The following is a 26828-nucleotide window of genomic DNA, read 5'->3' as shown; positions in this document are numbered from 1 at the left end:
AATTAACATCATTACGAAAGAAATTCCAAATAATGATAAACCAGAAAAAATCATAAACGGCCTTCATTTATAGCGTACAATTGAGTTTACCATATTGATAAAGTATACCTGAAATAATTATTTTATTTTATTTCATTCTATATTGTGCTAAAATAAAATCTATTTTATTAATACAAATATTTTGTGTAAGAATTAACATCATTACGAATGTGAGTCAAATTACTCCGAAGAAATTCAAAATGTGTGCCGTTTCTCCTTCCATAAAACCACCATCCTGTTTCTATATGTTGAGTAAGTAATATGAATCCGAAATAGATAAAAATCGAAATAAAATATCACAAGCAAGAATTAGTAGTTTATACATTCCTTCGTATATAAAGGATAAGCTATCGTAAATAAAGAAAACATTTTCAACGAAAGGAAGCCATATCCTAGTGGATCTGAAATCTCTCCCAGAAGCCATCACAATAAACCAGCTCTATGGCGAACAGATTTCACACCTAGCTAAACTAAAAAGAAAGATCCATACGGAATTATGGATCTAATCAGTAGCACAATAGAATATTCTAAACATACAGCAATCATTGATTAGACAGTCCTGCTCCTACTCAAACTCAAGACAATGCTAGAATATCTTTTGATTAATTCCACTGCTTAGATAATCAAAATTTAAATAATGGTACCTTAATGAATAATATCCGTGTTAATATAGCAATAACTTATAATTGTATTTCATGTAGTAGAAGATCTTACGAAAAATTGTTGTTTTATTACACTATTTGAACCACTCCATTAAAATATATAAATAAAAAATGGATCCAAAAAATTCAAAGCCTTACAAATGTTTTAAATACCATCAAGAAATATTCATCTCATATGTGAAGGGAAAAAAATACGTATTAGGTCATTTTTGATGATAGACATTTATGCCAAGTTAAGAGAGAATCAAACAACGTGTTTGGTCATAAACGGGTAACAAACAGAGAGATAGACGAAATGCCTTAGTCCAATTAAAAAGGACTTGTCTATGTTTGGTCTAATAATTGTTTGAAATAGGGCTCCAAAAGCAAAGACTAAATTGGGCAAATAGGTCGGGTTATACTACAATAATAACTTACAATATCCAGAGCGAGAAACTTGAAGATTTGAGAGAGATTAATCCGCAACGAAAGCCAACGACAGACCGAAAGCTAACTGAAGTACCTCCTGACTTGAAAGTACGGTCGTCTTATTAACTACTTTGTTTTTGTATAAATAAAGATAAATTTATTTAGATTTTTAAAAATTTATTTCTTGAATATACTAGATGTAGCTAACTCCAAAAATATAGAAGTGCGTTTCTCAAAACTCTTGAAAAACCCTCCCATAAACCTTGGACTATACGATTTTTTTAGATAGTATCATTTAATTATACGTCGATGTAAAGAGTTTACTCAAATTCGCAAGAATCGTTTTAAAAACAAATGGAAAAACTATGAAAAATCGTTTAAATAAATAGACATTTCTGATTAGCGATTTTTAGGGGAAAATATATTGTAACATCCTTTGCATACACCCACATTAAATACCTAAATTCAGTATTTTACAACGGGTCTGGACTGAAGCAGTTCCTGACTTGAAAGGCCCAATTCATAGGACCACCTTATGAACTACTACAAACCAAAAGAATCATAACGACAAGGTTGTCCTATTTTTTTTTTTTAATTATTATTGTATGGTTATTTATTTTTAATAAATGTAACCATTTGATGTTCACACATATACAGAAGATGGAGAAGTTAAGAAACAAAATACTTCATTCTTTGTAAAGTAAATTAAAAACTAATCAAAAATACTTTACAATATATAAACCTTCCAAGAGATTCGAATTCAGAAGCTTGGAAGTACTGTTTTTTGACCAACGTCTAAGCAACAGGAAACATTTGGCCATACTTAACTACTTTTACCATTATCCATTGAAGGATCAGATTCAATAGACGAATTCAGAATGATCGCCCCTAAACTTTAATTCTACAATTTCATATATTCAGCAGTGAAATATAATAGTTTGAATTATAGTGCACATTTTATTTTCCATGTTCCAGACTCAAATTTGTAATTTTCAGGTTCAAATTTCACTACATACCGGACAATTTTCCGTAATATTTTCCCTCATTATTCTTGACAGACATCATTGACCGTAGTTTGGATTCCTCCGCTTAACAGTAGGCTCCCTTTCTTCATTGGCTTTGTATAATATTGGAGATTGAAATCAAATATAAAGCCTTATAAAATTGTTTTATTTTTTGTGCCCTCTCCCTGGTGAAAGTTTTTAGATCCGTCCCTGTCAGATTCCAATTTATAGAAGCTTGTTATACATCAACCATAGGCGCAATAAACAACCATCCGTTTAAACAGAGAAACTATTTTCTGACACCTCCACTCGAACCAAGAACAAGAAATTGTTCATTGCCCTAAAACTAAAAGCGTACCAGCAGAGTGTGTTGAAAGAACAATCGATTTGCCTGCACTTACTTAAACGATTTTATGTGAACCATTGTTACTAATAACGTATCCACTGTTATGGAAGGATATCTGAAGTTATTTTAACAACAAGGACTATATTCTTTTATTAATTAGTAAACATATACAAATTTTGCATCAATACTTGTTCGGACATACAAATGGTTCATGAAGTCTTATTATAATTGATTAATAAACAATTCTGTTGACATTAACCAATAAAATTATAATATTATTAAACAATACAGCTTTCATCGTACCACGACATTTCACGTATTATATAATATCCTGGCGATAATACAACCGTCCTACTCGCATTCTTGAAGTATCAAGTCATTCATGCGTGATTATTCAATTATAATATTATTCAATGAATAAATGGGATTACTCACTTGTTCTAATGCTCATAACGGATTTCCGCAGCCCACTCGTTAAATACGTATTTAAATAACGAAAGAAATTCTAGTATACTAAACAGGGAGATCAAAGAATCTGATTTCTCTATTTCTTGATATTCATTAACACGAATCATACCAATAATGAATAAGGACGAAACTCATATGCTATAAAAACCTTAAATAATTCAGAAAAAATTCCTGAAATATGCTAAAAAGCAGCCAAACTCATATAGTCTGTTTGGAGATTTATTTTCAGTTCATACTGATTCATATTTCACTACATCAGAGTTTTTTCATCATTAATTAATATTGTTTAAATGATATTATCCATAAAATGTAAATATGAATCAGATTAAATTCAAGTTTTTTTATTATTTTTCGGTAGAGAAAATTTCATAGAATACCGAATAACCATAATTGGAGTATTTGGTCCGGTTCGAAGTTCATACTCCGTTGTTTTTCCGATAAAAACACGACATGTTGATTAAAGATCGATTCATTTCCTATGAATTTGAGTTGATTTAAAATAGTCTTGTTACAGTAATAAATCTTAATTAATCAAATTTTACTGATGACAAATTGGAAATGCTTAGTATTATGCCATGATTTGTCATCTGACAACCGAATGCACAAAACATACTTTAATTTAAAAAAACTTATACTAAAAAAATTATGAACTCACACTATTTAGTAATTAGTTAGTTAATTCTCTAAACTTCTGTACTCTATATTTTTTCCTGATATATCCTATTCATTTAAATAAAGAACAGCCAAATGTTTTGGATAGTTCATAAATTTGTTTATTTATGTTTTTTAGGGTGTAAATTATGTAAGTATGAAAAAACAATTTTTTTTTTTCGTTTTGCCTAAGAATTTCAAAACCTTGTTTGAATAACATAAAATACAAAAAATAAAAGAAGAATAAATTACCTATAAAATTAATTATAATGAATTTTTCAGCCAGTTTGCTTCATTTAGAAGAAAGAGGAAGTCGAAAATACGAGACGGAATCCATCCAATCAAAAGCGAACATACAAGAGATTTCGCAACTTCAGGAGAAGTTCTGAAAATTACTCAGTGATACTTGTTGAGAAACTGATTAAAATTTCAACTTAGTGACCTGACATTTTTCTTCCCAGTCCTTTCTAACCCTTATTCAACTAGAAAACTTTTCGTTTAGGGAAAGTGCAATTTGTTATATATTAAATGAAAATCTTTCAAGCTTAATAAACAAAAGATTTGATTTGATTACAACTATATAATAAATGAAATTCGATTGGATATTTTAAAATTATTGTTAAGAGAGAGTAAAAAATATTCAATTAAATATATTTAGAATCGTAAATTTATATTTAAAATTTTGTCTAATTAATAATTAATATGTAATATATTTTACTGAAAATAAATCTTGGATGTGTTTAGAAATGAGAAATATAAAACATGTATAACATATGCCCAAAAGCCATATTTAAACATACCCAACAAACATATTTCATGTATTCTAAAGATATAAATATTTTAGGAATAAAAACATACTTAATCAGATAAAAACGATAGGGTTTTATCTTATTAATGTGGCTAAAATATATTTCATATAACCGTTACCATTCACTATATCATGTTATATATTATATTATTATTTCGTTACCATATCCTGTTTAAATACAAATCATTAAATTAGTGTACATTAGGATGTTTCGGTGAACAAGATAAAAACCCTAATGAGGGTGCAATCTGTAGGGAGGTATAGACGATGGCAAAAAAAAAAATAAATAAATAAAATATTCAAATTGAATGAAAATGTATAAAGTAATATTACAAAGAAAGAGGTCAATCAAATTATGCAGATTTTCTTTTTTTGATTCAGGACAAGGAATCCACTTAACTCACTCATTAACAAAAGAATAGAAACAAAGGAGGCCAACACAACCAAAGAAACAAAATGTCTAATAGTATTTTAATAAATTATAAAACAATAATGATAAATTAAATTCATTACAATTTACAAACCACTTATATAAATACATAAAACTTAACAACATACACCACTCCCTACTGAAAGTTATGTGATAACGAGCCGCACCCGATTTATCTTTACTAACTCTTTAATTACAGTAATATAAAAATAATTACTTTCTTCTTGAATCGTATATAATTAGTTTCATACAAAAATTCTACGTTTTCAAATAGAATTTAATGAGTTTTGGAAATAAACTACTCATATAATTTATTTTCGTAATGAGTAGATTATATAAATTTATCCTTGAACCCTAAAACGTTTATTTATACGTTTATGTTTTTAGTCACTTTCGATCATTAAATAAGGAGAGAGAGCCCAAAAAATATATATATATTTTTCAAATCGTAATATTACAGAGAATTTCCGAATTAGAGACATAAAATGGGAGGAATAAGAAATAAATTGGATTAATATCTTTCAATCATACATTATCTAAATATTGCATTTTTATATTTTCACTTAAGTAATTGTTTATATTGTTTTACTTGTCAAAATCTAAGTGCAATTAATCTAAGTGCCACTAAATCTAAGTCGATTATTTCTAAACCGATTAAGAATTAAAAAAGGGTTGTTATTATATGCCAAATTCTTTGGCTCGGGCACTGATAGTAGGAAAATCAAGTAGTCTAGGCGTTGAGATTTTTACCTGGAAACGTTAGAGGCCGTTTTGATATTTTGCACATGTTTTTAAGGGTGATGATTCCGGATTTGAGGTTTGTCTGTTTTGTTTTTGCTAATCCAAAAAAAAAATGCAAAATTTTATTTTTAAAATATTAATAGATTGAATATTTTTTTATACTATAAAATTTAAACTAGTAAAGTTGAAATTCATAACCTAGAAAACATGAACAAATTGTCAGACTTCCCTGAAATGTTCTACTGTGATCCCTTCCTCGTCCTAATTTGGTCTCGTAGTAATTTAGCTGGACCACATTGGATTAAGGTCAGATGTCTCAAGATGGAACCCCAGTTGAAAATAATTAAAGAGTATACACATATAGGCAATTTACTTTTGTTTAATTTGCATATGTCGATGTTTTAAAAACATTTATGTTTTTTTTTTATCGAAAAAAAGATACATTTTTTTAGATTTGTTTTTTAATTTCTCGAATATAATTGATGTAGCTAATTCCAAGATGCTTAGACTATATGATTTTTTCGATGGTTAATATTACATTTCATTTAATTGTACGACGATATTATAAGCTTACTCCAAATCCAAGAAATCGTTTTAGAAACATACGGAAAAGCTATGAACACTCGCTAAAATAAAGAGACATCTTCGGTTAGTGGTTTTATTATTATTATTATTATTATTATTATTTTGCTAAAATCTATTAAAATAGACAAAACATCTATTTTCATTGAACTCAGATTCATAATTTTTTACGATCGCAACGCGTCCTAATACTATTTGTTTTATATATACGTAAATGACTGTAAAGTGGTTATAAATTTAGTAGCCATATATTTTAAATAGGTAGATAATTGTTAAATGGATTCTTAGAATAATGTTTTGGGAAATAATGAAAGATCGCTAATGGATGCTGAGTAATAAATGGAATATGGGTGTGGTCAAATGAAACTCAAATAGTAATGACTATTTTAATTGAGCCAACATTTTATTAATTTTACTATTATACTTACATTAATTACTTTATTATTAATTTTTCTATTATACTTACATTAATTATGTACATTATTATTAATTTTGCTATTATTTAATCTACGTACATCTTTCTTTATCATTTATACTTATTGTATTCCATTCTTTTAACTTTATTTCATCTGTTTTCTATCCGTGTACATTTATATATAATTTTTTTGTTAAATATTTCTTCCACCCCTATTATTTATTTTATCATTTATTGTTTACCTAATTTTAATATTTTCTTTATTTTCTACACTGTTTACTTTAAAATTATTTTCAAATGTAACGTACTTAACTGCCATCCCCACTTCTCCCAATACAAACGGTTGTCAAAAAAGGTTGAATTCTCTCTCGTTCATTTTCTTCTTTTATTCTTATACCCCTTTTTCATCTCTTAGTTTGTACTTTCTTTTATATTTCTTCTTTTTTATCAGTTGCGATTTCCGTGAATAAAAGTAAAATATATAAACGAAATGGTTAGTTCTATATTTCCTACAGATAAAGGAAATTCTTCAAGATACAGGTACAACAATCTATAATCTGACTAATAGTAGCCCTCCTTTCCGCTTTCAAAGACGCTATAATTTTCTCTTTAGTGGTTCCTGAACACCATCATTTTATTTCGTAAATACGGTACAACATAGTATGAGCCTAAAAATACATCCATAATCCCATTTAAATTTGGAAAAACTATATTCATTTAGTATTTCTAATATTGGCATAAATATATGTAAAAAATTGTTCTTATAATTGTAGCTTAAACATAATACTTCAGAATTTCACATAAATAAAATGATCAAAATCAATGATCAAGGATTCTCAATATCTATTTCCTAATTTTATTTTATTATATTAGCAAATATTCAATAAATACTATTATCTAACAAATATACTAAAAAAAAAATGGATTTTAAACATCTTACGTTACCGAAGTTACTTTTTGACAATTCAAGTAGTTTTGAATCTGTAAGAAGTTCTCAGTAGATTAAGTAACCTCAGTAAACGTATGATCTGTAAGTATAGGTTAAAGAAAAAATAATTTTTTTTTCTACTTCTACCACTCAACGTTAAGTAAATTATTTTAACCAAAAACCAGTCTTATTATGAGGGTCTGTTATTCGGAGTCATATCAACAATAATTTTATAATTTAACATTAAGACCCCTCTATGAATTCATAACTGGCATTTTTTTTAAGTTTTCAGGAATAAAAAAATATTTTTTTTACATTTGACCAAATAAACATATTCTCAGTTTTGGCACATTACTAAAATAAATAATCAATAGGAAGACTAGTTTTCAAATTTAACGAAATCCATCTAAAAAAACTTTGGTTCCCTAACATTCACCCACCCAATCACCGTCCTAATAATAAAAAGAGAACGGGTATTACCAAAGACATTTATATTAAACTTACTTTATGACTGATAAAAAAACGACTGAATAACTGCCATTAGACCCCAGTTTTGGATTTAATCCAAACGTGAAACATCCATCTGCTACGACTGAGACAAATCATAACGTATTACGTCTAGAGACGTAGAAATAATTTCATAAATCCACGTGATCTCATGTTACACTCTTACAAAGCATTTATAAGGTACACGGTACCACTCAAGAATGTGATGAACTAAAACTAAATAATAATTAAAAGAAACAATGAACTCTCAAAACTAATAAAATACTATCTTTTCCAATTAAGTATAATTTGTTTTATTATAATTGTAATATAACAAAATAATAAAATTATCTTAGAATTAACGCATGGGGCTAATTTAAGATAAAGCTCCTTGTAAGTCAAAACAATTTGATGCACTCAATAATTATAGTTTTAAATTACAAATAAATAAATATATATGATGAAAGCGCTAAAGCGCAAATTCGTTTTATGAATATGCTTCTTAAGCCGCTAGCCAACTACAGTGATAATCTAAAATAATTTTAATATTTTAATCTTCATCCATATTCCCTGTAATAACTTTATTTTGTTATTAAGAATACTAATTAATTCGTATAATTTTATTTTATTATATCTCTAATGCTAATAAAATAAAAATTTTGAATTACCTAACATTACATTTTTCTTCAAAATATCTATTTCAATTTTTATATTGTTTGTATTGTATAATATATAGTTAATAAACTATTTAACAACCTTTTGTTAAATTTAATTCAGCAAATGTTAAGTATTCAAAATACAAATATATTTTCGTATTATTCAGTTGTATGTGATTTTTTCCTTTCTTAATAAATAATAATTATAAAAACAGGCACAATACAGGAAAACAAGCTACATCAGTTTTTTGTTTTGTAATGTTGACGCCAATGTCAATTTCCCTGTTTATGATATTTTGAGATCGTGGTATAATATTGTTTATTTAAAAAGTTTTGCTTTTTTGACTCCAACTACCGAACGATTTTATCATGAAACTTCAATTCACTCCACATCATCCTCTAAATATTTCATTTGTGCCTTAATGCACAAAAGGAAAAAAAGATCTTTAAAAATACAGGCAGCGATGACTGATAAATTATACCAATTTAAAATTTAATTATTGCAACGAAATGTTCTACTGTTATGTACCATGTTTGCACTCTACAACTATTTCAACTGCACTTATGAGGCAATTTTGATAAGTTTTCATTCGTTTCTTAAATTTATAACTAAACAATTCTGAATGCATACTTTAAAAAAACAATAAAATTTTGCCCCTCCCCCCACTAACAATAATTTAAACTCATTTCGTGAAATACAATTTCATTCGAATTTCAAACCATAATGGACAACGGTTTAATTTAAAAGAAAAACTATTGATAAAGGAGATTATTTCGTAAGTACTTAAAGTATAACTACTTCCAGGATAACTAAAAATCTGATTTTTTTTTTATTAGATAGATATGCTATTAAATGCGGCTGTCAAATGTTTTTATATTAACGTAGATACGTGCGGTAATGGTTAAAACACCAGACAAAACATTAGTTGAATCTTCATTTTTTTCTGTATGTAATATATTTTAAGACAAATATTTAATATATGGAAGATATATTAACTCTATAAACCCTAAGAGACTGATCTGATCTACATGTATTGTATTCATCACTCAATGTAGTTTGACAAATGAGTTTACAGCTATTGAAATAATAGTTGTGTAAAACAAAACTGAATTTAGAAGATATTTTCTCATAAAAAAATCAGTCTAAATATATGTTATAATATTGTTAAAAACATTACATACATTACAAAGTATTAGAACAGACAAAATATAAGCTGTAAATAAATATTAGGAGACCTAGAACGATGATAAAAACATTCCTTTTTTGATCAGGTAAAGTCATAAATTATCATTGTAGATCATTGCATGTTATTAATATCAAAACCTATCATGAGCCAGTATTAACAAATTATGTTATCAATGGCAGATGATAACAAGTTCTTAACACACCAATCGAATCACGGTTTAACAACAATGGTTTTAGTTGTATACATAGATAGGATTCGCCTCAAAATTTATTCCACACTTACTGCAATTTCAAATATGGAATCACTAAAGTCAAAAATGTATCTTTTTTTTAATTCGACTATACTAGCTTAAAATTTGAAATTTTTCTTAATACTTGCTTTTAAAATAAATATACTTGAATATATATTTAAAATACATATACATTTACAAAAAATATACAGCATCCGAAAAAAGAAGGTATGGTACATAAATATATACATATATATGGAAATTCGGGGTATATTTCAATATTGTCAGGAATAATTGCGCAACGCCTATACTAGTATTTGTGTCAAGTGTCCATTTATTAGTATAGGACTTGCTGATAATGGTTGAGTGTGAGGAATCTAAAAAGCACCGGAGATAAGCTAAATATCACTGATATATTCCATAAGAACAGTTGCCTAAATACAAAAAATTACACAATCGACATTACCTTATAGCTGAGAAGACATGACTCTCGCGAAACGGATACGATGAGCAAAAACGGTAACTATGTGAACGATGCTGCCGGTACGGCGTCGGCCGCAACACTGGCTCCCACCTTGGAGGGGAGCTCCAGCTGATCGGACCACGTGGATTTTGCCGCTGCGGGAAATCTTTCTCGCGGATCCTGTCACGTTTTGCCAAAGTCATGTGACATCCAAAGATCAATCCTTCACAACCGCCCAAAGATCTGACTTCAGGCCCCAAAACGTGACAGCCAACTTTTGACCGATCTGCTCACGATATAAGAGATAACTTACAAAGAAAGCATCTCCAACTATGGTAAATGGTATTTAAATAATCATACAGAAAAGAAAATTAATCAGCTGCTCCAAATATATATCCATTTATTTAGAATGATGAAAAAAAATCTAATGCACACATAATGGTTGTTAAATACAATGTCAACTAATGTCTTAGTCCTTAGTGGAAACTTATTTATTGAATTTTACAACTGTATTAAAAATTAAAAATAAAACAAGTAAATGTAATTACGTTAGTAACTACATTGAACTACTGAAGACTATTGAAAACTACCCTTTGGTAGGACTCCAATACCTTCTCAACATAAGAAGTTCTCAGAGCCTTCTCCATTTCAGACGCCCAGATTATCAAGAACGGGGGAGGAATCAAGATTAGAAAACAATGGGTTTGGGTGGGCAAGGAGTTTATTATGAAAGGGTTCGGGCCAGATCGGCAATTTATGGAACATTAAGATCATTATTAATGATTTTACTTACAAGTAAGGAGTATTGTAGATTTTACGAAGCATTTTGGATTGTAAGAATTGTACACTAGAGGAATTCCAAGGTTTAGTAGAGGCCCTACACCCATCTACGTAAGCTCAAATAATCCTTGTTATGATTACGTAATGAGCCGTTTGTAATTAATTGAAATCATAGATCGTTTGTCAATGAATATTGTAACAGTCGGAATCGACGAGTTTCTTTCTTTTCAGTCTTGTATGAGGATTCCAAGTTAGTCATTTGTTAAAATGTATTTCATTCCTTTTTAAATACTTTGTTAATAAATTTAATATTGCTAATAACATTTTTTTAACCTTGATATTTTCAACGACATCAATTACATTGACAATTCCACTTAAACCTTCCAGTCACATTTGAACTTTTATCAGTTTTCTTAAGGCTCGTAAAGTTTAACTTTTACGTCTAGCCATTCTCACGCGGCATCTGTTGTCGGTAAGCCTTTGGCTTCGAAATCATATAGTATAGAATCCTACAAGCCTCCGATAATTCATACATGAATGATATTCCTCACACTTTAAAGTACTCCTACGATTTAATTTAGTTTTCCTTCCTTCCTTAATCTGAAGAAGAAGTAACTAATATAAATATCGAATTTAAATGCTGTTCTAAATAGATTGAGTCTAAATGAAACAAAACAAAGATTATTGTATTTCGTTCAATTTCCATCCTTTAACACGTTTCTCTGGTCCACTGTTTAACAACAGGACAGAAAACACAATTTTTCATTCACAATATTTCACTACCGGAAGTGGAAACCTTTGTTGATTAAGTAGAAAAAAAATCCTCAAAATCGAAACTTTCGCTCGAATTTTACGTTTCAGATATCACCTAACATATTTGGTTCCATTTCAGCCTGTTGTCAAATTCGGGCACTATCCGATTTTAATGAAATTTCAGGGATTGTGAGGGTTTATATTTCGATCCAATGACTATTATACAGGGTGTTCCTGGGTTAAGTTACCGATGATTCTGGAATCAACTTAAATTCATCAGCATCAGTAAACAAAATGACCACGATTGGGAAGCTTCCAGAATTTCAACCTGATGGAAAATGGGAATACTTTATTGAACGGTTTGAGTTTTACCTTCAACTAAAAAATATAACTAAAGAAAGGAAAGAAGAAATACTCCTTTTCGATGAGTTTGGGAGGAAAAAGCTATTCAGTGGTAAAATCTTTGTGTTCTTGTGTTCACCTTCTTCACCCAAAGACGTGAAGTATAAAACAGTTATTGAAAAATGTTATAAGCATTTTGGGGTTTTAACAAACGAGTCATTAGGCCGGGAAAGGTTTCACAAAAGATATCAGTTTGAAGGTGAGTCTCTTCAAGAGCTTATAAAAGAATTAAGGAAGCTTGCCCAGTATTGTAAATTTGGAAATGACATTGAATTCTTACCTCTAGAAATAATGCTTCGTGACAAATTTGTTGCTGGAATTCGGGATGAAGAGATGCAAAGATATTTATTTCGTTGCCATGAGAAATCAGTTTCCCCTATAAACACCATTGTCTTGTCATTAGATAGGGCAATTGCCTTTGCAACAAGCATGGAATGAACTGAAAACAGCAGAAGTTATTGAAAGGTGAGGAACAGATTATTTATGAAGTTAAAGCAGTAGTTCTAACGCCACACGGAAACTAAAGTGTTATAGATGCTTTAGTCCCAACCACTGGGCACCTGAATGCTATTTTAAGGACCACATTTGCAAGGTCTGTAAGACAAAGGCTCACTTAGAATCAAATTGTAGAAAAGAAAAAAGGCATTGCACAGAATATTAAAAATCAGCAGCCAAATAATATTACTAAATATACAAATGAACTCCAGGAATTTTCTACTAAAGTAGAAGTAAATTCAATTGAAGTTAAGTTTGAAGTAGATAATGCCTAAATAGAGCTCATTTAACTTTAATTAGCAGAGTGACATACAAAGAACTATGGCCTGATAGAGCCAAACTGTGATCTGTGTTCGGTTTCTTTGCTAGCCTATGGAAAGTGACCTATAAAAATCCTTGGGCAGACCCACGTCCGGGCTAAGTATGGCTCATATGTGGGAATGCTTCCTCTTGTTGTTTTAAACGAAGAAGATGGACCTAATATCTTAGGGAGAAACTAGTTCAAACCCATTGAGGGAATAAAAACGGTTCAGCTAGTGCCAAGTAACTATTATTCGGATATATTAAAAAAATTTCCAACTCTCACCCTAAAACGTTAGGAGGGCATAGCGACTCACCAAGCTCAACAAGTTCCCTTTGCGTTTGAAGATCTGCAATACAATGGATGGTGAACCAGAAGATGCTATGAGCTGTCGACCAGTCGGACTGGGCTACTCCTGTTCACTTCGCCCTGAAGCAGAATGACAAAGTAAGGGTCGTCGGTGACAACAAAAATACAATTAATCCTGCTATTGAGGACTCGGAATATCCCTTACCAACACCAGCGGAGGCCCTTCAGAATGCATTAATATTATTGACTATTAGGATTCTGATTGGGTTATTTGAAGTCCTCAGATTATTGGATGGGCCCAGTCTTGCCCCCAGGATCTTTCAAAAATCCATCGAGTCACGCCTTCAAAGAATACCTGGTGTGTTTGTCTATCTGGAAAATGTAAATATTCAAGGTAAATCAGTAAAAGCATGATATCACACTTATAGAAGTACTCAGACGTTTAGAAAGCGCTAATTTTAGAATAAATTATGATAAATCTGTTTTTGGTGTCACTTCAATGGAATTCTTGGGTTATAGAATAGACAAAATGGGAGTGAAACCTCTGAAAAGGAAGACAGAAGCAATATCTAGCATACCTCCACCAAGAAGCAAGGAAGTAATTCAAGTATTTTTGGGTGGAATAAACTTCTATGCCGAATCTATTCCTGAGGGCTCTGAAATTGCTGAACCCTTACATAGACTCTTGGACAAAAATAAGTCATGGATGTGGTCTGAAGCACACCAGCGAGCTTTTGAACTTTTAAAACAAACATTAATAGAAGCCCCAATAATAACACATTTTGATGAGAGAAAGCCAAATATCGTTAGCGCGGATGCTTCTCCTTATGGAGTCGGAGGAATTTTGGCTCACCTTGATGAGCAAGAGCAAGAGCACCATGTAGCTTACTGCTCACGTACGTTAACCAAGATCCAGAGAAATTATTCTTAGCTAGATCGAGAAGCTTTGGCACTTGTCAATCCCGTTAAAACCTATCACCAATACCTTTTGGGACGTAAATTCCTACTTTACACGGATCATAAGCCATTTTTGGGAATTTTAATCCACATAAGAGGATGCCAGATGTCGTATCCATGAAGCTTATCGTCAAATCCTACGCTCTTATGTTTATGAATTGCAATATCGAACGGCTGCACAGCATCGCAATGTTGATCTTCTTTTAAGGCAACCACTTAAAAATGAAATTATAGAAGAACCTGTTTCTGTAATGATGCTGGAAGGAATCACTAGATGTCCCATTAATGCGGTTGAGATAGCAGAGGGCACAATCGAAGATCTCATTTTAAAACAAGTTTCAGCCTGGATTAAGAATAGCTAGAATAAATAATATTTAATTCAAGTTCAATATTCAAATTCAAGAATAATCATGAATACCCTCAAAGAAACCAAATCAATTTCAAAATTTTTGGTTGAAAAGAAATTAAATTTCAATTCAAAAAAATTGCCAGCTCTGGGGTGATCGAGTTACCGTCCCCACAAGCCTAAGATATGACATGTTAAAATTTCTTCATGGGAACCAGCCTGGAGTCGTGGCTGCTAAAGTTTTGGCCAGATCTTACGTCTGGTGGCCCGGCATAGACAACCAAATTGAAGTACTCATCAACTCATGTGACTCATATTAAGAAATTGGAAACAACCCACCGAGGACTCCTAGTCTCCTAGCGGGGCCCTTTCAGAAACAGTATTTTTTAATCATCATAGACTACAACAAAATGGGCCGAAGTGCGACGAGTTTCATTGACTAATTCAAGAAGCATAATCTCGGAGTTAAGGAAACTATTTGCTACTTTTGGACTACCTCAAAATATTGTGTCAGACAATGGGACTTCATTTAAACAAAAGATATGCAAGACTTTTTACAAAAAAAGGTAAAACGAACGGTCCAATCCGTGAAGCTTAGCCTTAAGAAACAGAGTGAAGGAGACAGGGAAGTGAACCTTACGACGCCATCAACTGCAACGAAGGTCATTCCTAGTGAGATGAATTTCGGCAGAAGGCTTCGTACAGCTTTGGACATAGTCTCTTCATTTGATAAAAAAAGAGAGACTTTAAACCGGATAACGCGTGACGACTCTAGAGAGGTAAGGAATACTGTCATTCATTCTGACCGTGTGACAAGTACCATGTTCAAAATGGATTTTGACTGAGGTCATACAAAAAACAGACCCTTTGTCATACATTACAAAGGAGCTTGCACTTGGCCTGCACCATAGAAGGAACATTGAACAACTTTTCAAGGCCCCTATCACGGAGTTGCCGAGGAGGTCGCGCATTCGCTTACATCCTGAGGTTCTGGAGTCAGATGCGACATCAAATGTCCCTCAGCCAAGATGAGCCTGAGCCAGAAGTGCTTGAGCCAGACGTGGCTGGCCCAGATGAGGCCGAGCCAGATGTACCTGGCGCGGATGAGCCTGACACGTCACCGAGGACTGCGTCACCTACCGAGGCAACCATTATAAGATCATATCACAGCCAAACTCCCTTAATTTCTGCCGGGTCTGCAAAGACACGTGAGGAAGGGCGTCATCGTGATGGAAAAGTTGCGATTATGAGACACTTGCATGAGATATGTTAAGCGTTTCTGCGATATCCCGTGTCGTCGAGTGAGGGTTGTCTATGACCAATGCTCGAATTTGGTCATCAACAGTTGAAGGACGACCCGAGCGTTTTGCGTCTTCCAAGTCAAAATTTCCGGTTCTGAATCGAGCAAACCACTTACGGACGCTGCTTTCTCCTATACACACTACATATTTTATCAACCGTCTGTGCAGTGGATTTTAATTTTTCGGAAATAAAAAATCATTAAGTTACAAAAATGAATTATTTTTTTCTCTTCAATTTTGAGCAAGCAAACTACCACTTAAAGATAAGGAATCTCGATTTAAACTGATGCATAAAAGCACTTTAACTAATTATTTTTTAGAATATGTAAACATTATTGACCGAGAAACATGATTTAATAAACACAGAGATGATTAAATTGAAAACACTACAAACTTATTTTACAACCCAATACATAGGAATATGAGAAAAACAAATAGAATAAAACTGAAAAAAAAAATTCCTTTCTTGTTCCATCGAAATGTATTTCTAATCCTAGAATTACAAATAAATAGTATGTAATAATCAATCGAGTAATTAATAGAAATTAATACCTCAAAACATAATGAAGCGAAATGAAATTCATCATCATAAAACTAAGTGTAAACTTACGGAATATTAATTTCGGGTTCAGCTGCAAAATGTAACATCGTAGGGAACCAGGATATTCTGATAATAATCCAACGAAAAATTACAAACACTCAATGAAATGAACAGAACAGACAATACTGTCCAACAAATCTCTGTGAACTAGCCTAAGAATAACATTTTGTCGATGATAATGAGCCAGCTATACGAAAATAAAAATATCATGGCACTGTACAGTTCCGCACCTTGCTCAAGTAGATATAAATCAGTTGTCACAACTTCAATCATATTGTAATTTCATAAATAATGGAGGTAATAGATTTCATAAATGTCTACAATGGTTATAGAATGGTTATGGAAGTGAGTTTAAATCACAAACGTTTATATAAGTGTGTTTTTTTTTCTCATCCTTCTATTAATTTTATTATTTCATACAAAACCACGTGTATGCATAATAATACATAATACATAATAAATATAAATGTCCTTTATTTGCCTGAAGGGCATTTTAAGGTTGTTCGTCTGCGTTGTCAATCAGCTAATGATGATATAGTTCAGATGAGGATATTCTAAAATTGTGAATTTTAATGTGAAATATATATTGTGTTTATGTTTTTGTAAATGAAAGTTAAAAGAGCAGGAAGAAAAAAAAATGGGTAAGGAAAACAAAATGTAAACAGTTTAAACTTAATAAATTTAAGCTTTTTTGCTGTCACGATTACAAACATACATACCATATTTCTTCTCAGCAACGTGAAATAATGTCTACAAGAAACTGAGGTTGAGCATTTAATAAATTATTATTTTAAAGGTTACTTTAAAATAAGGGGGATTAATACGTTTAAAAATCGGGTTAATACAAATACTTATTTTTATTGAATGCAATTATGTTTGCGGAGCTATGTTAGCTTGGCTTTGTTTCCCATGTTTTGTATTTGTTTTCTCTGCAATTAAAGTCTTTTCCTTAATTCCTCATAGTATTTGGGGATAATGCTATGGATTGTTGTAACTCGTCGAGTTAGAGGCTATGGCAAAAGGGTTGTGAGAGACTATTTATTTTGAAATATCTTCTGTGGATTTAGGTTTAGCAGACATTTCTAGAGACAACCACAAAGTGGTCATAGGGTCAGAGGATGAACCTGGAGGTTGAGAGCGGATGATGACCTCATCTCCACTTTTCATAACCGTAAGTCAAGAAGTAAGTATCTAATATAGAACTAAAATTGTATATAATAGACATCATTGTATAGTGATACAGGTTTTTACTGTTAATAATTGAAGGGGAAAATAAATTCCTCATTTATAACGTCGAAAAATGATAAGAACATATGTTATGGTTAGTAAAAAAAAAAATATATAATTTTATAAATATATTTATATTGTTGTAACATCTCCTAGAGGCCCAGAAACTAAACTTCGACAGCTTTTTGGGAGTACTTGAAGCGTTCAGACTCTTTGTTTCTCTCCCCTTTTTCAAGAGCGTACGTCTGCACCAGGTGTTCAGTGGTTCGCTCAACTGGACCTCATGCGCATAGGCATATTCGCTCCAACGCTTATTTTTTTAAACAGATTCATCCGCGTACGTCCTATTATAAGCCAGAACATGGCATATGTATGTATATTTCACAAGTGTACTTAATCACTACTATAGTAAGCTATTTGCTAGAGATAGGAGTTTTATTTACTGCATTGTAGGTAACTGAAGAAGAAAGGAGTAGAATTCTGCACAAGGAGTGAGCTATCAGTGCACTAGGTCCGAAAAAATAATTCCCAATGATCAACATTAATTTGAAATGAATTGGAACTAGCAGCAATTTTGTAACATAATCCTAAAAATATTTTTATATAGCTGAAGATGTGATAGAACTAAATTAATAAACAACAGCGATTACAACTACACATTTCTGTCATTTACGTTAAATGTTCTAGTTAATTAATTTTCGGTACAACTTTATTTATTTACCTAATTTTTATAATGCTATTTAATTTCAAGATTTAAATAGTCAAAAAATTCATCAATACCAAATATTAATTTTTTTACCCTCATCCTTGACCTAGGTCCGGGTAGGTGCTACATCCAGTGAAAAAAGGAGAATAAGGAAAATTCCTAAATAATGATAATAACATAATTCATTGTTTTTAGGAAAACACCTAAATAACTAGAGTTTGCCAGTAAAGTACATGGCTTTCACATGCAATATTGATACTCAACAGGAATAATAAATTAACAATCAGATATATAAATTAATAATACGCAATACGTCGCTTCTCAAAATTGAAAAAAAAAAAGAAAAAGAAAAGAAAAAAGAAAGGTACAGACAGAATACATGCATTCAGATCTAACTTTAAGGCTTTATATTCAACATATAAATAATAACAATTTACGATCCATTCCTTTGTTTACTGTCAATAATTTATGCAAATAATTCGAGCTAATATTATTCAGATTAGGGTTCTGCTCTCTTGGTACGCGGTAAAACTTGACATAAAATGATAGGGAAATGTTTGCTTTAAAACCTGATATCCTACATAAATGTATAAGACTTAAAATTTTATCATACAGAAAACTGTTATACAATTTTTTTTTCTATAACTGTTTGATATCACAGAAAATAGTGTTACTGCACACTTTGTATTTTTTTTTTTGGCAATATTCAGAGAAAATCTTCTCGTAGTTATATTTTTAAAAAATGGTTTTAAAAATATATAAGAGTTGATTGTTATCCTAGGTACAACTGTGTCCACTACTAATTACAAAAAATTAATATTATAATAATCAAAAGTTGTCATGGTATAAATCATAGTTAATTTCAATATAAATTTCAAAGTAACATTTAATTGTTACTAATTTTGTAGGGTAATTGTTCATCACATGAATGGATGTCACACAAATGACATGGGCGAATCCCTTTGATGTGTGAAATATCTCTCGGGAATTGCCAATACGCAATTCAAACATCGGTCAGTATATAGACCAATACACAAACATTTGCCCATATCGGACAAGTGGTAAAACACATTTCATTAACGACTTGCTACTGGTGTGGAAACTATATAATACTTCATCAGTCTCATGTCAGAAGTGACACCCGAATCCGACTTGTAGGCGTTAACTTTCATGTCAAAGAGGATCCATGTAAGGAAATCTCGTTTTATACACCCTGTATGTTACTTATGTGGACACCTGGTTGGATAAAAAATGAATTTTCTGCGCTGACATACGGGTATTAAATCCAATAAACCAGCAAAGAACAAGTTTTATCAGAAATAAAGCAGTTTACTAATAGGCTTTTAAACAACATCATTTTCATCTGTTAGCACCATATTTCTGTCTAAGCTTGAGTGAGGGAATTATTGATAGGTTAGTCACTTATAGTTGTGATGAATATTTAACATGTCTTACTTCAATAAAATATAATGTGCTAAAATAAGTTCCAGATCAAAATTAATTTTATTCATTTCTTGACGAAGTTTATGTTACACTGAAATTGATAATTATGTTTGACAAGTAATCTGGTATTTTTTTGTACCATAGTGCTTTTCAATAATTTATGGGACCATGAAGTTTATTATGCACCACAAAATGAATTTTGTCCGTTAGATAGTAATTTTTTGTCCGGATAATAATGAATTTAGTTAGCTGAAATAGATGAAATATTCAAATATTCCCAAAGTTAGTTTAAGAAGTTTCACTCTATTGGTCATACCACCGGAGTTCATGATTTAACTATATTTTAAATTAAAAAAAAAACATAAGCATACATTTAAATGGTTTAATTTTTGCAACGCCCTATGGCTTCTATAAAGTTCTTTAAATTCGTGATTGAATACTACACACTCACCCTATGTTAATATGTGAATTCCTTTTATGATTTTCCTCTGATACTATTTTCATTTATACTACAAACCATACATACATCGTTATAGATATATATATTTTTTTAATCATTTATTTATTGTAACTTACAACTGTATATCATATATACAACAAGTAAATTTGCTGTAGATGAGATAGTGACATGATACAAACATGTGGAGAATCTACCCATTGATAGAACTCCAATAACATTTCTAGAGGAGAAGATCCCGAGGCCATCTTCTTTTCAGACGCCTAGGAGGATTATTAGGTAATGAAGGAGAAGCCAGGCTAGAAACAAGTGGATTTGGATGGTTGATAAGATTTCCATAGAAAAAATGGTATCTAGTTTTGGCCAAATCGGCAACATATGAAACATTGAGATCATGATGGATGACTTGATTTGTGACAAAGGAGCATTAAGGATTTTACGAAGGATTTTGGACTGTAAGGATTGGATTCGGGAGGAATTTGATGGTTTAGTGGAGCCCCAAATCTCAACTCCGTATATCCAGATAGGCCTTATAATAGTCATGTAGATCAGTCTGTTGTAATGGATTGGCAATTTAGACCGTATGTCTAGTAAGTGTTGTAATAGTCGGAATCGACGAGCAGTTTCTTGTCTTTTTAATCTTGTATGAGGATTCCATGTCAGTCGTTTGTCGAGATGTAGTCCTAAGTAACGGATCTCTTCGACAGGAATAAGTGGGGTATTTTTAAAGCATACTGTTCGCCAAGAGGTCATTGGCTTACGACGAAGGGTGAATGTGATTTGGTGGGATTTATTGGAATTAATTTTAATCCTCCAATTTTGATACCATTTTTCACTGACAATAGACATGTATCATCGGTATACGTGGTCAGAATATTGTTAAGATGGGTTGGGATGTCAGCTGTGAAAACTGTATAAAGGATAGGACCAAGGATACTACCCAGAGGTACACCAGCAGACTGACGGAATAGGGATGAATAAGCGCCGTTGTAATTTACTTGAAATAATCTGTCGGAGAGATAAGAACGGATAATGAGGAAGTATGTAGGAGGTAGGATTTTACGGATCTTGTATAGCAGTGCTGGGTGCCAGACTCGATCAAAATATCCCAGTCTTAAATTTAAAATCAAAGATTTTTTGCAAAAGTGCAAACTTTTGCTGAAAATATCTCTCTCATAGATGTCACATATTTAAGAATACATTTGACTTGCAGTAGTAAAAGTCAAAATATGAGTTAATTCTCTCTGTTACTTTTAACTTTTGGGCTTTAGCATCATTTTGTAAGTACACCTTATAGTCTTTACTTTTCTGGTCTCTGAGAGGCTCAAAATCTTTAGAAATAATTTGAAACAACCCAATTGCTTTAAAGAAGATGCTTATCTTCAATTTCCACATTTGGAAGTTCTCAGGTCCTTTCAGTGGCTCAATCTGATGTATTTCATTGAAGCTGTTGAGATACCTTTTATATTACTGGTTGCACTTAAAGTTTTTACTTTACGAAGTTTTTGAACACTAACAAATACTACCGAACTGTTTTTACTGTCTTACTTCAAATTTTTAATTTTGCGAACTGTCTAAGCCCATAACCTGCTGAACGCGGGGGTGGTGGTCACAAATAAAATGTTTGTGCAGTTCTTATTGTTTTTTATTAGTTACGGTTATATAGCATTAAACGTTCTTGCTGTAGTAATAACAAACAATACAATACACACAAAACAATGCTTAATGACAACCACCAACTAGCTCAAACTGGTTCCAAACAGTACAATCGATATATTCCCAGTTTGCCACCGAGCAACGAGTATGCAATAAAAAATGAATTTTTACATCTCACTTTAACATTGAGTAGAGTGTATTGATAGGTTTTACTGCCGACTAAGGATGATTATGATGACGTAGACCGTTGATTGCTCATTGCCAAGGCTTCTGGCTAATTTTCATTCATTCATTCTTAACTGAATGAACATCTATTGCCTAAAATAAATTTGACTACATTCTTTGTTTATTTGATTTGAAATAATGGAATCAATTTTTTAAAATAATAGGCTAGTTAAAGAAATGATTTATTGACAAGGAATGAATCTCCCAATGAAAAATTTGAAATGAACTGAGAGAGTTAAGCATTTCTGAAATTTCGAAAAAAAAATATTAGCTCTTATCTACATCGATCAAAAGTTATCTGTACCTAAGTTATCATTAAATAAATATAACTTAATTTGCTGTGGCTTTATATTTGGTTTAATTGGTATTTGGCTGAATTTTAGAGATAAAAACTTCGAGCAATGGGATATTCCTGTCACGGGGCTAATGTTAAATTTGATGGCTTCAAAATAATTTTTAACGGATTTTTTCTTTAAAACTTAAAACAACTGTGGAAAAGTTGAATGAAATTGAAAATTGTGGAAAATTTCCACCTATAGGTTTTTTTTTTATTTAATTTTCCATATTTTCTCAAAAATGGGTGGCATAACTCTTATAATTTTTTTTCTTGTTTCAAGTTTTCTGATTTACGTTTAAATAAGATTAAGATTATATAATTTTATATTGGTACTAATCACATCTCTTCCTAAAAAAGTAATATTCAATATTACTTTCATAATATTCAAGAAATAAAACTTTGCCACTACTCGAAAGTTAACCTTCAAAGGTTGTAATGGATTTTTTCACCTACATGAACTTTGGAGAAGCTAATCAATCATTTTTCAACATAAGAAGTTTTAAATTGTCAGAAACAAGCAAAAAACACAAATAGCCAAAAATGCGTTTTTAGGACCCAATGGGCTTTAAAACGTGAAAACTACATAACGAAAATATGAACCGATTAAACATTCTCTTTTCCATGGATCACAATCTATGCCCCAAGCGTATGGCAGAGATGCCGCAAGCAATACCACTTTCTGAAAATATTACAAAAAAAAGTTGAAATAGCAAGTATACAAGTGAATTACAGGATTTACTTTGCTCTAAGGATAATTCTGTGGCAATTATTCTTTTTTTGTCTTGTCTAGGCTCAAGAAGGGACCTGCGGCTAATATTTCTTGGGACCAACCGAAATACGGTATTAATAAACAGAAACTTCAACTATTATAATTTTGACGAAAATATGATAGTAAGTAATATTATAGGACAATAAATTACTGAGCACACTTTGTGGTACATCAAGTTTTTCTCAATTCACAAAACTTCTCAATATAAGATTTTTTTTTTTATGTTTATAAAAACTGTTTCATACTGTATTGGAAAACAATGGATTCCAAAAATTAATTTATTGTTTCAATCAATTTAAAGATTTTGACACAAGAGGTTCAATATAAAAAAAAATTAAGTCTAACTTGTGTGAGAAATTAGATGCAACTGACTTAGTTGTAGGAGTTCTGTTTTACATTTGTTTTCTCTTTCAGGGTTTATACAAATTTTCCTCCATACAAATCCTCCTTTTGTTTTTTAATGTGCTGCAAACACAATAGGTCGGTTGTATCTTTGTTTGTTCTAGCTTCCCGCCTGGTGTCAGGTCTCCCACGTAATCTCTTGCCAACTATTGGTATGCATTGTCGAGTAGAGACGCCCAACGAGCCCCACCCATCACGACCTTCTTTTCTTGAAATGGAGCTGAACTAGTTTCCTTAAACAAATCTCATTTATCATTTCCTTGGATATGCTTAAGGTACGATCTTACATTCCAAATATCTCCTGGAGATTATTTATTTAAATCATCACTAATCTGCAATATTGGGTGTTTGTTAGAAATCAAGTCACAACCATTTATTGTAATAGGTTTTATACTGACATTAAGTAGCATCAGATTTAGGAGCATTGTATCACCCGCAAGGAATTTAATGGAGGAGATATGCCAGTTTAGTGATAATATTTTACCACAAATATTATGTAGTTAGTTAATTTTCTTGGCGACATTCTCAAAGGTCTTGCGTATGTCTGTGGGGGCCTGTCCATTTCTAGTATCCCAGAAAAAAAAAAAATTGTTTCTAGGCTATTTCATAATGAAATGATTTATTGTTTGAGGGTTTTTTCATTATTGTATAGTTACGAAATATTACTATTAATTTTTTAGCCCTTTCTTGTCTCCAATAGCAGCCAGTTCTTTGTTTCAAGCAATTTCGTGCGTTTGTAGCGGCTCGTAAATTTGATCTCAGTTAAATTGGAGTGTTACAGGGGTGTAGAGAAACTACCCATTGGTAGCCCTCTAATGACGTTTTACATTAGCAGGTCTCGTGGCCACCTTCTTTTCAGGCGCCTCGGAGGATTGTCAGGAATGGAAGAGGAAGCAAGATTAGAAACTAGTGGGTTTGGGTGGTTAGGGAGTTCGTAGTGGAAGGAGTGATATCTGACGTGAACCTGAAATACAAAAAACTGATATATTCTTGGTTGATCACCGAAATACGGGACAAATCGCGTCTCAACGTAACAAGGGACAACGGAAGAAAATTCCAATTCTGAATTATTTTTTCAATTCAATTGAATTCTCTGAAAAATATACAAAGAATCGTTTAAGTCGGAACATTGTTAGCGAAGATTGAAATATACGGAATATTGAAGCTTGTATTCGTGTTTTAAGTGTTTTGCTTGGTTTCCCATGGCTCATATTCCATTGTTCATAAACATACTTATTTTTCAAATATTTCGAAATCCTTTGATATATCATGTCTACTCACACGACTTCCCTTGCCACATTGGCTGTTGAGACCGATAAACATTTTATTTTTGTTTATTAATTTTTTTAGTTGATACTATTTAAAATTTCATTATATTTCAAACAAGAGTCTGGAAGGTTCAGGGAATGTCTATACATACCCAGAACCTTCCAGACTCTTGTTTGAAATATAATAAAATTTTAAATAGTATCAACTAAAAAAATTAACAAACAAAAATAAAATTATTGTTGTATGTACATGTCTATACATTCCCTGATTCCCTGAACTGTGTATAAGAATTATAGCACTGGTCTCAACAGCCAAAGTGTCAAGGGAAGTTGTGTGAGTAGACTCACAAGATATTTTCGGCCAAATCACTACATAAATTCAATTCTAAACATTAAAGCTGAGGAAAAATGGTTGACCGATACCGGTACAAAAACGCCTTCAGTTATAATGAAAGAACAATGTTTATTTGGCCTTTGTTGGAATATTCAACTAATTTCGAATATGGAGCATAATTCAACACAACAACATAAACAATGCTAGACGTCTGAACGACTGGAGGTTTGTACTTACGAAGGATACACTAAGCATGATCCTAAACCATGGCCGTCAGCTTAAGTGAAAGCAATGATCCCGTCCATTCCACCACATTCGCTTTCTACTTAACCACCGGTTATCGAATGTAATAGTGGTCTAAGAGCTCCAAAAAAAAATTCCATTTAGAGTCCCCTGATCCTTTCGGCGAGTTCAAACAAAACAATGTCCATGCAACATATGCAGGTGTATATATAGGGAATGGCAGTAGAGGGAAGCAGACAAAAAAAAAATACATCCAAAAATTTACCAATACAAATGTAATTTGAATTAATGGCACACATTTAATTAATATGTTATTTTAAACATAATTACTTCTGTTGATTTAATCAATTTTAAGTTTGTTTTACTTTTCTAACGTTTCATCAAAAATCTCAATCATAAGAATTAACATTATAATATACGAGATGATGATTTAGTTCATTATTACTGTATTTTATTACTAAAGCTAATTTAGATGTAGAAACAATATTTTGTTGTTCTGCAAAAGCCACAGACATTTTTAAAGTTCAAACTGCATAAACAAAAATTACTATTGTAAAACTATTGTACATATATATCTAAATATCATGTGCTAAGTATAACTTGGTTACTCAACAATTTTTATGGTTAGTTACAGATAAGTTTCACTGTGTTAGAAAACCGTATTTTTGACCATTTTTCACTTCCACCAGATCCGGACACACCACAATCAGTTAACTGATGACAGTTAACTTAAATAAACATTATTTAAATCGAATAGCTCTCCTGGTCGTCTGTATAGTGTATCTTTCTAGACCGTCTGAGAGGTACAGATTAAAGGATTCTAAACAGTATTTGTGTCAACCAAGATCGGTTTATAATGAGGTGTAGATAGTTGACCGTAAATTAACGATTGGAGAATTACGCCACAACCCCTGATGAAGACCTAAAACTCAGGTCGAAACGTCGGCATAAAATAAATAAATATGGTTTTGTTTATTTATGTTGTTCTTTGCTGACCGCACCCCCCGACAAAC

The 26828-nt window shown here is 31.5% G+C and overlaps 1 protein-coding gene across 5 annotated transcripts in view; it reads right to left on the bottom strand.

The window, feature by feature from the left end:
* The window catches only part of LOC106678941 (ATP-sensitive inward rectifier potassium channel 12), a 388098-nt gene extending 371207 nt beyond the window's left edge, over window positions 1-16891 (bottom strand). For 4 of the 5 annotated variants that reach the window (XR_010845161.1, XR_010845160.1, XM_067053500.1 and 1 more), the window contains exon 1: window positions 16758-16891. Coding sequence is in view for 2 of the 5 variants with exons in the window: in XM_067053500.1 (XP_066909601.1) it covers window positions 16758-16795 (38 nt within the window). In the remaining 3 variants the exon portion in view is untranslated. Of the gene's footprint in view, window positions 1-10506; window positions 10604-16757 lie in introns of those variants that run through there. The other variant, XM_067053505.1, reaches the window with a different exon arrangement.
* Window positions 16892-26828: the final 9937 nt, after the last annotated feature.

This window comes from Halyomorpha halys, unplaced genomic scaffold (assembly GCF_000696795.3).
Source record: "Halyomorpha halys isolate HHAL.00 unplaced genomic scaffold, Hhal_1.1 Scaffold169.1, whole genome shotgun sequence".
Lineage (NCBI taxonomy): Eukaryota > Metazoa > Arthropoda > Insecta > Hemiptera > Pentatomidae > Halyomorpha > Halyomorpha halys.
This window is presented reverse-complemented; position numbering and strand designations above follow the sequence as displayed.